Raw genomic sequence first — 13,209 nt, forward strand, 5'->3', positions numbered from 1 at the left:
AAGAAGAGGAGTGGATGAGCAGATGGGGGAAAAGAGGAGAGGATGGAGGAGAGGGGAGGAAGAAAAGGAGGAGAGGATAGGAAGCAAGGGGACGAGAGGGAAGGAAGAACAGATGGACCAAAATATGGAAGAAAGGAAGGAGGGACAAGAGAAGGAGGGAAGAGGAGGAGAGTAAAAGAGATGGAGGAGGAGGAGGAGAAGAAGAAAGGGAGTGAGTAAACAAGGGAAGCAGTGAAAGTGAAGAGGTGAGGAAAAAGAGAGGGAGGAGAAGAGGAGGGAGTCACTTAGAGTCAAAAGAGGAAGAGGAAAAAGAAGAGGAGGAGGTGACGGGAGCAGGAGAGGAAAGAGATATGAAAGAGGGAGGAGAGATGGAGAGATTACCTGGTGAACGAGAGGAAAAGCTGTTGTGACACTCCCTAATGCGATTTCTAAACCAATCTGCTAAGTGCACCTACGAGACTCTGTGTGTGTGTGTGTGTGTGTGTGTGTGTGTTTAAGTGTGTGTGTGTTCACAGGCATCAAATAATCTTGTTGCAGACAACACTCTCCCTCCCTCCCTCACCTCCCTCCCTCCCTCACCCCTCCATCACTCCAGATCCGTCCACACCAAGTCAGCTACGACAAATCCACCTTTTCCTCTCAAATGTTGTCGCTCTGCTCGTCTTTAAACGTTAAAACACTAATGTGCTCAGTGGTTTTAAAACAAAAAAAAAAAACACGACGTAAACCACTTTAAACACCGTCAAAGGCGGCGTGGGAGGAAATTTAAGAAGACAGCTCGCACTGTAATCAGGAATTTGCACGTCCAGATTCCCCAGAGCGTCCTCCCTGCTCCACCACCTTCAGGAAACAAAACAAAAAAAGTTCCTCAAGTGTCTTGTTTTGTTTTTTTCTCTCCACATTTTCCTCATATGTTTAGTTTTGCAGCTGAATTTTCTGCACATCTTCAGCGAAGGTCTGAAGGTCGAGTCAAAGCCGTCTGAGCTGCATTTCCGAGACATAAATTACATTTTAAATTAGCAGGAAAAGCACAAGTGGAGCAGTTAGCAAAGATATTAGCTACAACTGTGCTCAACAAGTCAAACGACCTGCTGTGGCTCTTTGTTTAAAGGAGAACTGTGGCATCTTTTAACCACTACGCACTGTTTTACATATTTGGGGTTTGAAATGACTCCCAGGTACAAAAAGTGTTGGGATCGATCCAGTAGATCTCCTCAGTCTGCAGCCGCAAAGTGGCTGTAATGTGATCCTTCGGGGCAACTGCACCTGATCTCAGTAGGTCCACTAAAAGTGCTTGTTTTAGCCTCTGACAGGCTCAGAGTGTTATTCTGAGTGTCTGACAGCAAGACCAGAAATAGCTGATATATATATCGCTCTCTGCAAACACACCAGACTCCATTGACAAAAACAGGAATTTTACGTTTTCTCATTAAATCTATAAAATGTCAAAATGCTTGTTGCAATTGAGGAGACTTCCTGACTTTGCTTCTTCTGTCCAACCATCACACTTTAACATAACACATGTGGGTGACGTGATGTAAAAGAAGACCATTTACAAAGAAAAGCAGCAAATATTCTCCGTCGAGAGGCGTGAACAGGGCGCGGTTTGGCTTTTTTTGACTCAAATGCCGATTACTTCTCTGCTGATCTAGCAATCGAGTGATGGACGAAAGAAAAGAAAAGAATTTACAAGCCGCACTAAAACACAGGTGTGTGAAAACCAGCTGAAAGTATTGTGACAAACATATTTAATTTTGGACGCTGTGTAAAAAATAAAATATAATGAATAAATCACACTTCCACTTCCTGTCGTTGTTGATGTCTGTCTGTGGCCTCGCTCCTTCTGCAGACTCTCTCTGAAAAGTTGGAGACTGAAACAGCCTTTGTGAAACATTATCTATTTCCCAACACACACACACACACACACGTTGACCTGCCTCTCCCCTCTTGCTGTTTTGTTCAGTCCACACACACACACACTCACACACTCACACACACACACACACACACTCACACAGGGGGAGAGGATCAGTTCTTTTCCGTGGTGACAGAGGGTCATATTTCTTGCTTTGATCTTCACCTCTCCCTCTCTCTTTCTGTTTTCATCCCGAAAACAGAGAGGCAGACAGAGAGGGAGGGAGGGAGGGAGAGAGAGAGAGCATCTTTAGTCTCCGTCTCTCGCCCGGCTGGTTGGTAGGTTGGTAAGTGAAGCATGAAACCGCCTCCTCTGCCCCTGAGACACACACACACACACACACACACACACACACACCAAGCCACCAAGTCGCTGGATAGAAAACGCAATAAAAACCAAAGAGCGTGCCGGATGTGAGGAACACTCTCACTGTACATGAGGCATGTTAGCGGTAATCCATGATGAGCCATAACTGCACAGGCTGGAGTACATTATCCTGCTTATACAACAGCCAGGAATCAAACCTGAAGTATTCTGCTTTCTTATTTTTGCAAGTTTTAAATGAAAACTGTGTGTCTGACAACCTTTAAATACGCGATAAGAAACAACAGCTGCAGACAAACTACGTTTAGAGAGTTATCAGGCAATCACACACACACACACACACACACACACACACACACACACACACACACCCTCCAGCCAAACAAAATCAACTACTTTCTGCAATCAGGGTTGAAATTATGGTTTTAAAGATTAAGACATCGCTAAAGACATCGCAGGAACAGACTGTTAGACTTCTTAGAGGGTCACGCCACTGATTTACTGTTACTTTTCTATTGTAGCTGGACTCTAGATGGACTTTTCCTCTTCCTCAGCAAAACCTGGTGCCTACATTACCCACAATGCAACTCAGCCGCTGATAGTTTTGCCAGGGATTTGGATGCGTTATGCTAGTAGTGGCTAATACGCTCGCTTCTTACCGAGGGCCTCACTTCTGTGTTTATATCTGCTTGTTTTGTCTTTATCTGCATCACTGTGCTGGTGGTGGGGGGATAACAGCGTTATCTCTAGACGCTCTCCATGAAGAGCAGGTCCAGACCAAACTCTTTACTTAAGAGACACACCCAAAGATTCAGGGATTCAAAGTTAAAGGATTCATTAATCTCTACATGAGCAGCATCAGATCTTATATTAGGAAACAGTAGGCAGGAAGAACTCCCCTTTAACGGGAAGAAACCTCGAACAGAAGCAGGATCAGAGGTTTAATGTATAAAATGTCAGTGCGACAGTGTGTCAATCAAACAACGCTAACATCACATCTACTGTCGAACACAGACAGAATAGTAACAACTGAGCAGATGACGTTAGCTACAGTCAACCTTAGCTTTAGATGTTAGCTTAACTGTGTTGGGGGATTTTTCTTCTTTATTTTGCTTTGTTATGTTTTTGTTTTCTTTCTTTCTTCTTTTTTTCTTTTTGTTTTATTTTGTTTCCATACTTTTGTTGCATTGTGTGTTTTCTTAATGAGCAAACAAACCGTTCTCACACATTTCCCGGTGCACGCTAATCTTAAAATTGTGCTTTTAAAAAAATGACGGGGACAAAATAATTTTGTAAATGACACCTATGCGTCTTTCCAACGCCACACACAACTTATTTTTTCCAAATTTAACGTAATCTTTGACCCCAAAAGATGCTGACTCAAGTGACATCACCTGACTCAAGTGACATCACCTGATACAAACAATATGGACTCCGATGAAAAAGGTGTTTCTGACATTTAGTCGCACACAGAAATCTAAATCAGTTATGTTGGACGTAAACATTCAGATCAGCTGGTCGCTTTTTAATAAATCAACTTGATCAGTTTGCGTTCGATCGCTGATCAGAGGTGATAAATTGATTAATGGTGTTTAGACGCCGTCTGATTGGCCGCCGTGTGGCTCTGCACAGCGAGGTGACCTCAGCGCCCCGTCGGCCAACGCTTTAACCTTTATCAATTAACCAGCAGCACAAAGCGGAGCTGAAACCACACACACACACACACACACACACATATACACACACACACACGTGCGCTAAAACCAGCAAAACAAACAATAACAGAAAAAAATACACACACAAAAAATAAATAAATCTGCAAGACACAAGAAAGAAAAGGCAGATACAGGTGAATATGGACACTTACACACATCAACACACACACACACACACACACACAGATGTAACCTGACACAGTGTGACAGCTGATAGCTCTGTTTGTGCTTGCTAGACAATCACATACACACACACACACACACACACACACACACAGACAGACACAGACATACCTCAGCCAGAAGGCAAAACAACTGACCGTGTTCCAGTGTGTGTGTGTGTGTGTGTGTTTTACAAACCACTGTGCTCCATTAAAAGAACTTAATGCTCCATGCAAAAGAATGAAAAACACCAAATTGATGAAAGGAGTTCATGCTGAGTGTGTGTGGATGTTATTCTACATGTGTGTGTGTGTGTGTGTGTGTAAGTGAGAGAGAAGCCACAATGCTTCACAAAAACAAAACGACTTTGCTCCCCCTGTGTTACAAACAATACGACCTCCATCACTGGTATGTGTGTGAGTGTGTGTGTGTGTGTGTGTGTGTGTGTGTGTGTGGGCTCTAACAGCCTGTCGTGATAAGGAGAGCCCAGAATAACACTCCGACATCAGCAACCCTCCCTCCTGTCACTCACTATCGATTCCCTCTCTCTCACTGTCTCACACACACACACGCACACACGCACGCACACACACACACACACACACACACACACCAAGAAGGTGACAAGGAAGCAGAATAGACTCCCTCTCTCCTCCTGAAAAAGATCTGTGGCGTGATAAGAATCATCCGCAGTGTTTTTACACCAAATTTCCATCTCGTTTATCCACCTTTTATAAAAATCCTTCAAAATAAAAGTCTGCTAAATGACAGAAACTGAGCCTCGGCGCCTCGGAGGAGCGTTAACAGACGTCTGAAACCACGTGTAGAGTTGAGATCTGTGCTCGAAATAAAAATAAATAAAAAAATTAAACAACCTGCGAATCGGTGAACATTTTGTAATTGGTTTGGTGTGCGGAGGTGAGAAAGTCACACAAATACTTCCATCACTTTTAATTTGTGTAACCGGGTTTAACACCACGAGCGCCTTCGAGCAGAGTCCGCCTGCCTGCCTGCCTGCGTCGTTATCCCCCTTTTTAATAACCTCTCCTGGCTTCAGACCTGCTCACATGACACCAACCGTAAAACCATTAGCTCATTGATTTTATGGCAATTCCAATCATATAATCTATGTTTTTCTTACGTGGATTCATCCGCAGCTGAAAGTAGTCCTCAACAAGTGCACTAGTTCCAGTTGTTTCCAGTTTTTATGTGCAATAAATCTTCAATAATTCCAACTGCTGAGTCTGTTTATAGTTTATATTATACATAGTATTCCTAATTTCTTCAATCAGATTTCCCCGTCAACAAGTTTTTAATATTCCTCCTGTATATATTGTTCCTATTTTTGCACTTCCTCTTGTTTAAGTTGTACACATTTTTATATCTCCTCCTGTTTATATCGTTTATTTATTGTTTTATTGATGCTCTACTTTGCCCCCCCACCATCTATCCATCTATCTAGATTACGTCTTCAGTGGGAACCAATGGGATTATCCCCAAATATTCAAATTAAAAGTCTTTATTTCTTTGTGTATTAAGAAAGTTGTGCTAGCAGCTAACAAACCTCCCAACAAACTCTTTCCATCTTGTGCAGAAAGGAAGAAAAACTGGTGCTATTGGTGTATTTTAAAGCCCCACAGCTGATGTCTCCTCACTCGTGTGTCTCACTTTGACTGCAGTGATGGAAAACAGCACATTTACTCAACTGCTGGACGACTTTCAGGAGCTTTTACTTTACTTATCTTAATTTTCTGCTACTTTACACTTCAACTCTGCTGCACTTCAGGGGGGGAAATGTGCTGCTTTTAACTCTGCAAAGTCTTAATCTGTAAAGTAACTCAAGCTATCAGATAAATGCAGTTAAAAATGTGATTATTTTATAAAATATACTGTGCTATAGATTAAAACAACCCTTCAGTACGTAGAATAGTTCAAATATCTCCACCTCCACCTGCTGTTCCATTAAAAATTAATGAATCCAACAATAAGAGATGTAGTCAAATATTAAATACAGGACTTTTACACTTTTAATCAAGCAAAACATAAGATTATTTCTCATCTTTTTATCTCAAAGATGTAGAAAATGACATGAAAAGCCTATAAATTAAAAAATAAACGTAATGTAATAAAGCAAAATCAGCACCACGAGTAAAAAAAAAAAAAAAAAGTGGATGTAAATGGTTGCTGCACACAGAAATGCAAACACACACGTTTGGTTACCGAGAAGACGAAGTATGCAGAATCCCAGTGGGAGGTTTTTTTTTTTTTGAGCTTTTAATTTTTCCTTTCTTTTCCCAGAGAGTAACATCAAGAGGGAGAGAGAGAGAGAGAGGCATTAGAGGAATGTCAGTACGAGTGGAGAGAGAGAGAAGAGGAGTGTGCGTTCGACAACAATAGCTCTCCAGCCGTGTTGTTTCATGCGCATTCACATGATCCATTATTACCCCTGACATGTACCGCTGCGTGAGAGTGTGAGAGAAGACAGAGTGATTGAGAGGAAGAGACAGAGGAGAGAGGTGAAAGACGGGGGATTGAAGAAGAAGCGACAATTAGCCAGAGACTGAAATACACCTCTGATGATGAGAGTGTGTTCGTAGAGAGGAAACAGATAGAGAGGGAGAGAGAGAGGGGGAGAGGGGGAGTGATAAAAAGAGTGATCCTGCTCTGCAAAACATTTCAGGCTTAATGAACTATAGACTGTGTGTGTGGTCAGGTAAAAGAAAAAACAACAGAGGTCACTCCAACTATCCAGTGACTCCACAGCAACACAATACTCTGTTTAATAATTAGCTGATACTCAACAGCTCTCCATCTATCACTTTTATCTTCCAGCGACACAAAAATAACCGCGCCGAGAGCACGGACGAGATCCAGTGTTTCCCACTGCGGCCCTGATGTGAAATTCCAGGACTTTTCAAGGAGTTTCCAGAAATAAGACGGAGCGCCAACATGTTCCTGCTGTAGCAAACTAACAAAGCTCACCCCCGTGCTCTAAGTTCTGCAGCCGCGTAAACATCCAGAGTAAATGTGTCCACGGGTCGAGAGAGTTTCACTGTGTGCTCCAAGTTTTTAAGCCTTTGTTTGTTTACATTTTTGGCCAGAATAGCCCTTTAAAACGATGCCGAATTTACCATTGGTGGGTCCTGTTTGCAGTGTATCCATGGATGCGCAGACAGCCGTCAGCGGTTTATTTTGGCGGCGAAGAGAACGTAAAAATGTGATGATTCTCAGGCAAGTTCTGGATTTATAATGACCGTGTGTTGTTCTAGTATTTCTAAGCTGATTTAAGGGCGTTTTATTGAAAATTAACATCAGAGATATTAATATCCTCAGGAAGTGCACGTCTCACTGAATCTGGAAATGTGCCTATCACGTCTGTGCTCTCAGATTCAACCGAGTTATGGCTCTGAGAACGAGCCCCAATCGGGTGCCAAAGGTTTTAAAGCACCTTAAAAACAGGCTGAGCAGTGATGAGCAGGTCGAGTCAGCAGCCTGTAACTCCACCCACTGTTTTTAGAAAGCCAGCATGCACCCGTCTGTCACCTCACAGTCTGAAAAGCTCTGACGTAAAGTGACTCGTTTGGATTTATTTATTCCAGGTGTTTGTCAGAGGCGCAGCTGCAGCTTTAAGGTTTTGGTTTTTAACTTTAAAACCAGCATCAGTAAAACCAAAAAGGGGGCGGAGCAGCGGAAGTATCACAGAATTTCATGCAAAAATTTCAAACAAATGTGCTTTTCCCCTTGAGGCAGAGCAATAACGAGACCGACAAACAGAAGTTTACTGTCTTCTGACCTCTAATGCGACCAAACAAACTGCTTCACATGAAGACTTTGCTCTGAAAATGAGATTCTGCTTGTTCAGAAGGACCGACGTCTACTGCCGTGACTGCCACTCAAACAAACACACTTTCAAAATACTAAACTCATGAAGCTTCTCTTCTACCAAAAACACTTGGCAACATGTCCTGCAACTCACTTTAAGGTCACCGCAGACCTCAGCGCTCATCCAACTTAGCATTTTGATGCTTAAAACTGAATTTAAGCCTCAATTTGTGCTGCACAGATTACAAATAAATGGCTTTTTATGTAAAAATGCAGCCTGGAGTGTTTCCTGCTTCGGCTGAGATGTCGTCACCTCATCTCACCTTAAAACGTGTTAAATAATTTCAGATAACGACGGTTAAAAGTGCTCGTGTGAGGCGTTCGGCCCTCGTTTGTGCCTCTGGAGCGAGCTGGCCGCTTTCAAAATGGTGGAGATCCAACAGTGACGCACAGGACGTCACTTTGGAGTTTTAATTTGAAAGGTCGAGGCAGTCGGTTTTAAGGGAAACAGGTGACAGCCAGGTACAGTAGGTCTGTGCACACACACACACACACACACACACACACACGACCGTTATACATAACAGGCATTAAAACACACACTGTGTTAAGTGTCTGTTTACCCATAAATACACATTAAAGCTGCATTTCTCCAACAAAACACACTCTCACACACACTAACACACACAGTGTGTAGATCTAAAGTAATGGCTTTATGAGTATGAGAAGCTTTTCCATGACTAAAGTCAACAGAAGGCTGTTTGTCCTGCTTGTGTTTGCTGTCAGTGTGTTTTTATTCTACTTTTCGACACCAAAGCAAAATCAGGAAAAGCCCTGATAGCAGAACAGGAAGTCAATTTCAAGACTATCGCCATTAATCAGACGAGTCAGCGAGGCCATAATAAATATTTAAAGAGGATATCATATAAATATCTCTTGAAAACTGCACTTTTTCTAAAAAAAAAAAAAAAAGGAGCGTCACAGTGATGCATGCAGAGCAGAGGAGGCAGGACAAACACTGATACTGTCATCTAATGTTGGCACTTGAGAGGAATTACAGGATCTTTGAGAGAAAGTTCAGGCAATGTGAGCGTCACTGTGGGACCCAATCATCAGGAAGACCCTATTTTCTATGATACAAGTAAACAAATGACCAATAAGGGTGAATATCTTCAGGAATCCTCCAGGAGAACTGAACTTAAAATCATTATTTCACCATGAAACCAAAGGAAAAGTGACCAAACACCAGACTTCTGCTCTAAAACTGCTCAGCAGAAGTTGGTGCCAAACACAGCTGAAGTCTCCTGTTGGAGGATTATGGGAACAGACTTTGGAGAAGAAATCTGCATCAGATATTGTAGAGAAAACACGGAGAAGAAGCCTTGTTGGCAGCTTAGACTTCTGGAGTTCAAACTTTCAGCGCTGCAAACACACCGGGGAGTAGTTGAGGGAATTACAGCTCAGTCCCATCGGAGGGTTTTAGGGGAAAATCTCAGATAATAAGAGTGATTAAAGTGTAAGCAGACCTGGCGCTGGTGCAGTCCTGGTACAGCGTCTCGAAGTCCTTCCTGGAGATGAGCTTGCAGCGGTTCACGCCGGGCTGGATGGCGCCGAGCCCCCGCAGGACGCGCACCTGCTCCACGGTGCACACCACCGGCGAGATGTCCAGCCTCTTCAGCTTGGTGTAGACGGTGTGCAGCCCGCCCACCAGGTGCTTCAGGAAGAGGTCGAACACCTGCGGGAGGCAGATGAGCTCCTGGCCGTCCACGCTGAAGCTGGCCACCTTCACGCCGTGCACCTCCACCAGCTTGCACTCGCTGCAAAGACCCGGGCTGGAGGAGGTCTGCGCCAAGCCAGGGGAGCCGGGGGTCAGGCCGGCCGTGCTCAGCGAGCCGAGCCCGCCGAGAGGACCCAAAGCTGCACCGCCTCCGGACACAAGCGGGGCGGCGCTGCCGTTGCCCAAACCGGGCAGGAAAGCGCTGAGCATGCTGCTGGTGAGCCGCGGAGACGGGGACAGCGAGTGGGAGTGAGAGTGGGAGTTGGAGTTGGTGTGCGCCGGGCTGGAGGTGCCGGTGGAGGCGACGGAGGCGTGGAGCGCGTCCGGGGCGGAGCGGTAGAGCGCGGCCGGAGTTGGGGCGCCCGAGCCCGGCGAGAGTAGCGGAGGGGAGCCGGGGAGCGACATGGTGGTGGTGGTGGTGTAAGAAGTGGAGAGTGGTGAAGGCGCACACACACGCTCTCCTTCTGTCTCCCCCTTTCACACACACTCACACACTTTCCTCTCTCTCTTTCCAGTTGGGAAAACACTTGTGCGTCCTCGCGTCTTTTCTGCTTGTTTTCCTCTCACTTTTCTCCCCCACTCTTCTTCCCTCTTCCTAATTTTCCTCCTCTCCTCTTCCACTCGCTCCTCTCTCTCTCTCTCTCTCTCTCTCTATCCACAGTGCGCTCTCACTCCTGTTATCCGTGCGTGGAAAGCGGACTGTCCGGTCTGTGCGTAAAAGCGACTGGATCAGACTCCAGGTCAGCCCTCGTCCTGGTCCCACCTTCTTCACACGTGATTGACACCCGCCCGGGCCAATCAGAGGAGACTCCTTGCAGGACTGAGGGTGTGATTGGGTAAGGAGGAAGGGGAGGACTTTATTACACCCCATTAGTGTGTGTGTGTGTGTATGTGTGTGTGTGTGTGTGTGTGTGTGCGCACTATCGGTCAGATCTCTCCTTCTGCACTTTCATAAACTTTCTCACGAGCTGCCTGATTCGCAAACGGGAAGTTTTTATTTTTCTTCTTTCTAATTTTTTTTTTTTCTGGTCAAACCTCTCAACCCCCCCCCCAGCCCCCCAACTCCGTGTGTGCGCGCGCGCGTTTGGGTGCGTGGACGCGTGTCCAGCAGTGGCTCACATGCGAGCTCTGGTGGCGAGACGGACGCATGTTCATCACACAGTGACCGCAGAGGAGCTTCACTGGAGGGGGAAGGAGAGAGGAGAGGAGAGGAGAGGAGAGGAGAGGGGGAAGGGGGGAGAGTGTTGATTTGACTCCTGGAGGAAATAAAGGGAGGAAAGAAGAAGAAGAAGAAGCAAAGAGGAGGAAATCAATGGATGAGGAAAGGAAGTTAGGAAGGATGAAACTAAATGACACTTGGTGGTAATTTATATCACAAAAGAAGAAGAAAGGGATTAAAATTGAAAAGACTAGAAAAGAATAAGCAAAGAGATCATCGTGTAGCACCAGAGAGAATTAATTACTGGTGTGTGTGTGTGTGTGTGTGTGTTTTAAGCAGTGAAATGGGATTGAGTGGTGTGGATTACAGACGGGCAGGGTTTTATAATCCTGTGTAATCTCATTACACTGAGGAACCCTGACTGAATGAAAGGGAAAAAGGCGAGAAAAGATACACGGGGAGAGAAAGACGATGAAACCGTGGGGGGAAAGAAAAAAGTTAAAAAGAAAGAAAGAATTTAAAGATTGTCGGGATTAAAAACACATCTGATGAGCTTTTGCTCTCAATACTTGTTGAGTTGCAAAGGACGGAAGTATTTCAGTCCTGTACTGAAGTAAAAGTACTAATTCCACGAAGTGCAATCAGGAAAATGTGCTAAAAAATAAGTAAGTAAGAAAAAAATCAATGTCTTTTGTCACTTTGAAGCTTTTTTTCTAAATGTTTTGCACGTGTTGTCAAACTGGTGCTTTCTTTGCCCTCTGGGCCACCGTACAGATCTCATGTTTAATTTGTTTATACGTTTTTGCATCTCAGACGCACAGTTTATGCAGCTCAAACTCAAATTACTGATGCATTTCAGCTGCAAAAAACACAGCAACATGCACATATGAACTGACAAAAACTCCAAAAAGTGAAAGTCAGATCTCTTCAAACTTCAAGTGCGTCGGTAAAACCAAGATTTTACGGTGCAAATTAGTTAAAAACACAGATTTTTTGGTGTCGCTGTTAATCCCCAGCGTTAATACAGGAGAGGGAGGCAGGAATTGAGAGGAAAATTGAAGTACAGGTGTAATAATTGAAGAGAAAAGGTAGAAATACGCAGGTGAAGGAGGAACGAGAGGTCAAGGAGAAAAGGTGGGGCACTGATGAAGAAATAAAAAGGGTAAGACAGAGTGAGAAAGAGGTGGAAAGAATAGCGGGATAAAGAGGGAGAGTCGCAGACGTGAGGGCAATAATTTGTCTCTCAGGACTAATAATGATCAGACTGAAGCTGGAGAGAAAGACGGAGAGAGATGAGGTCTTAGTGGAGGTGAATATCTCTCAGCGGGGTTATAATGACCGACATGAACTTGGAGTTGGACTTTGGGCTGTGGAGAGTGAGAAAGGGAGGAAGAGGAAGAACCGAGCAATGATATGTGAGAAGAGGAGGAAGAGGAAGAGAAGGGCAGATGGAAAACGGAGGGAAGAAGAGGTGACAAGAGAGGACAAAAGTGGAAAAACTTGTCTGCAAAATGCGCTTCATCCCCCGAGAGAGGGAGGGAGGGAGGGGGGGAGAGAGAGGAAGAGTCCGAGAGCCTTTTTTCAGCCCATTAAATAACTCGTCCTGCCACATGTCATATTTTTGTGTTGGTGCAGTTTTTCTCTGTGGAGTAAAAGAGCTGCAGCAGCTGCAGGAGCAGGAGACTGACCGCCAGTGATGTCACACTGCTCTGGGCCAATCAGATGCAAGCACCACCGTGGTCGGACGCACCTTTGGTTTGAGTCCTGAGACCAAAACGGTGGCTCAGTTTGTATTAATTTGCCCCGCTGTAAGCCTGCAATATTTCAAGATGTGTTTTCCTTTAGATGTTCATGGTCCCCAGAGGATGACTTCACCAACACAGACAGAATCTTTCCCACAAGTCAGTCACATATTAAGTCAAAGCAACAACACAAATAGAAGTGAAAGGAAAGTAACACAAAACTGGTGTGAAGTACGACTTGAAAACATTCATCTTGGGCAAACAAATTGTTGTCAGAGAGCTCTGGTTTGCAAAAACATTAGCTCAAGTTAGCACAAGTATTAGCCCCAGTTAGCTCAAGCATTAACCCCAGTTAGCAAAAACATCAGCCCCAGTTAGCAAAAACTTTAGCTCCAGTTAGCACAAACATTATCCCCAGTTAGCACAAGCATTAGCTCCAGTTAGCACAAGCATTAGCTCTAGTTAGCACAAGTATTAGCCCCAGTTAACACAAGTATTAGCCCCAGTTAACACAAGTATTAGCCCCAGTTAACACGAGTATTAGCCCCAGTTAACACAAACATTATCCCCAGTTAACACAAGCATTAGCCCCA

At 44.5% G+C, this 13,209-nt stretch overlaps 1 protein-coding gene across 1 annotated transcript in view; it reads right to left on the reverse strand.

Moving 5' to 3' along the window:
- Nucleotides 1–10,363, reverse strand: part of dachb (dachshund b) — an 85,622-nt gene extending 75,259 nt beyond the window's left edge. Inside the window, exons 1-2 of the mRNA XM_070854692.1 lie at nt 10,337–10,363; nt 9,465–10,216 (exon numbers count right to left, since the gene is read on the reverse strand). Coding sequence (XP_070710793.1) covers nt 9,465–10,120 — 656 coding nt within the window. The 5' untranslated portion in view covers nt 10,121–10,216; nt 10,337–10,363. The remainder of the gene's footprint in view (nt 1–9,464; nt 10,217–10,336) is intronic.
- Nucleotides 10,364–13,209: the final 2,846 nt, after the last annotated feature.

Source organism: Pempheris klunzingeri, chromosome 23, assembly GCF_042242105.1.
Source record: "Pempheris klunzingeri isolate RE-2024b chromosome 23, fPemKlu1.hap1, whole genome shotgun sequence".
In the NCBI taxonomy this organism is placed as follows: domain Eukaryota; kingdom Metazoa; phylum Chordata; class Actinopteri; order Acropomatiformes; family Pempheridae; genus Pempheris; species Pempheris klunzingeri.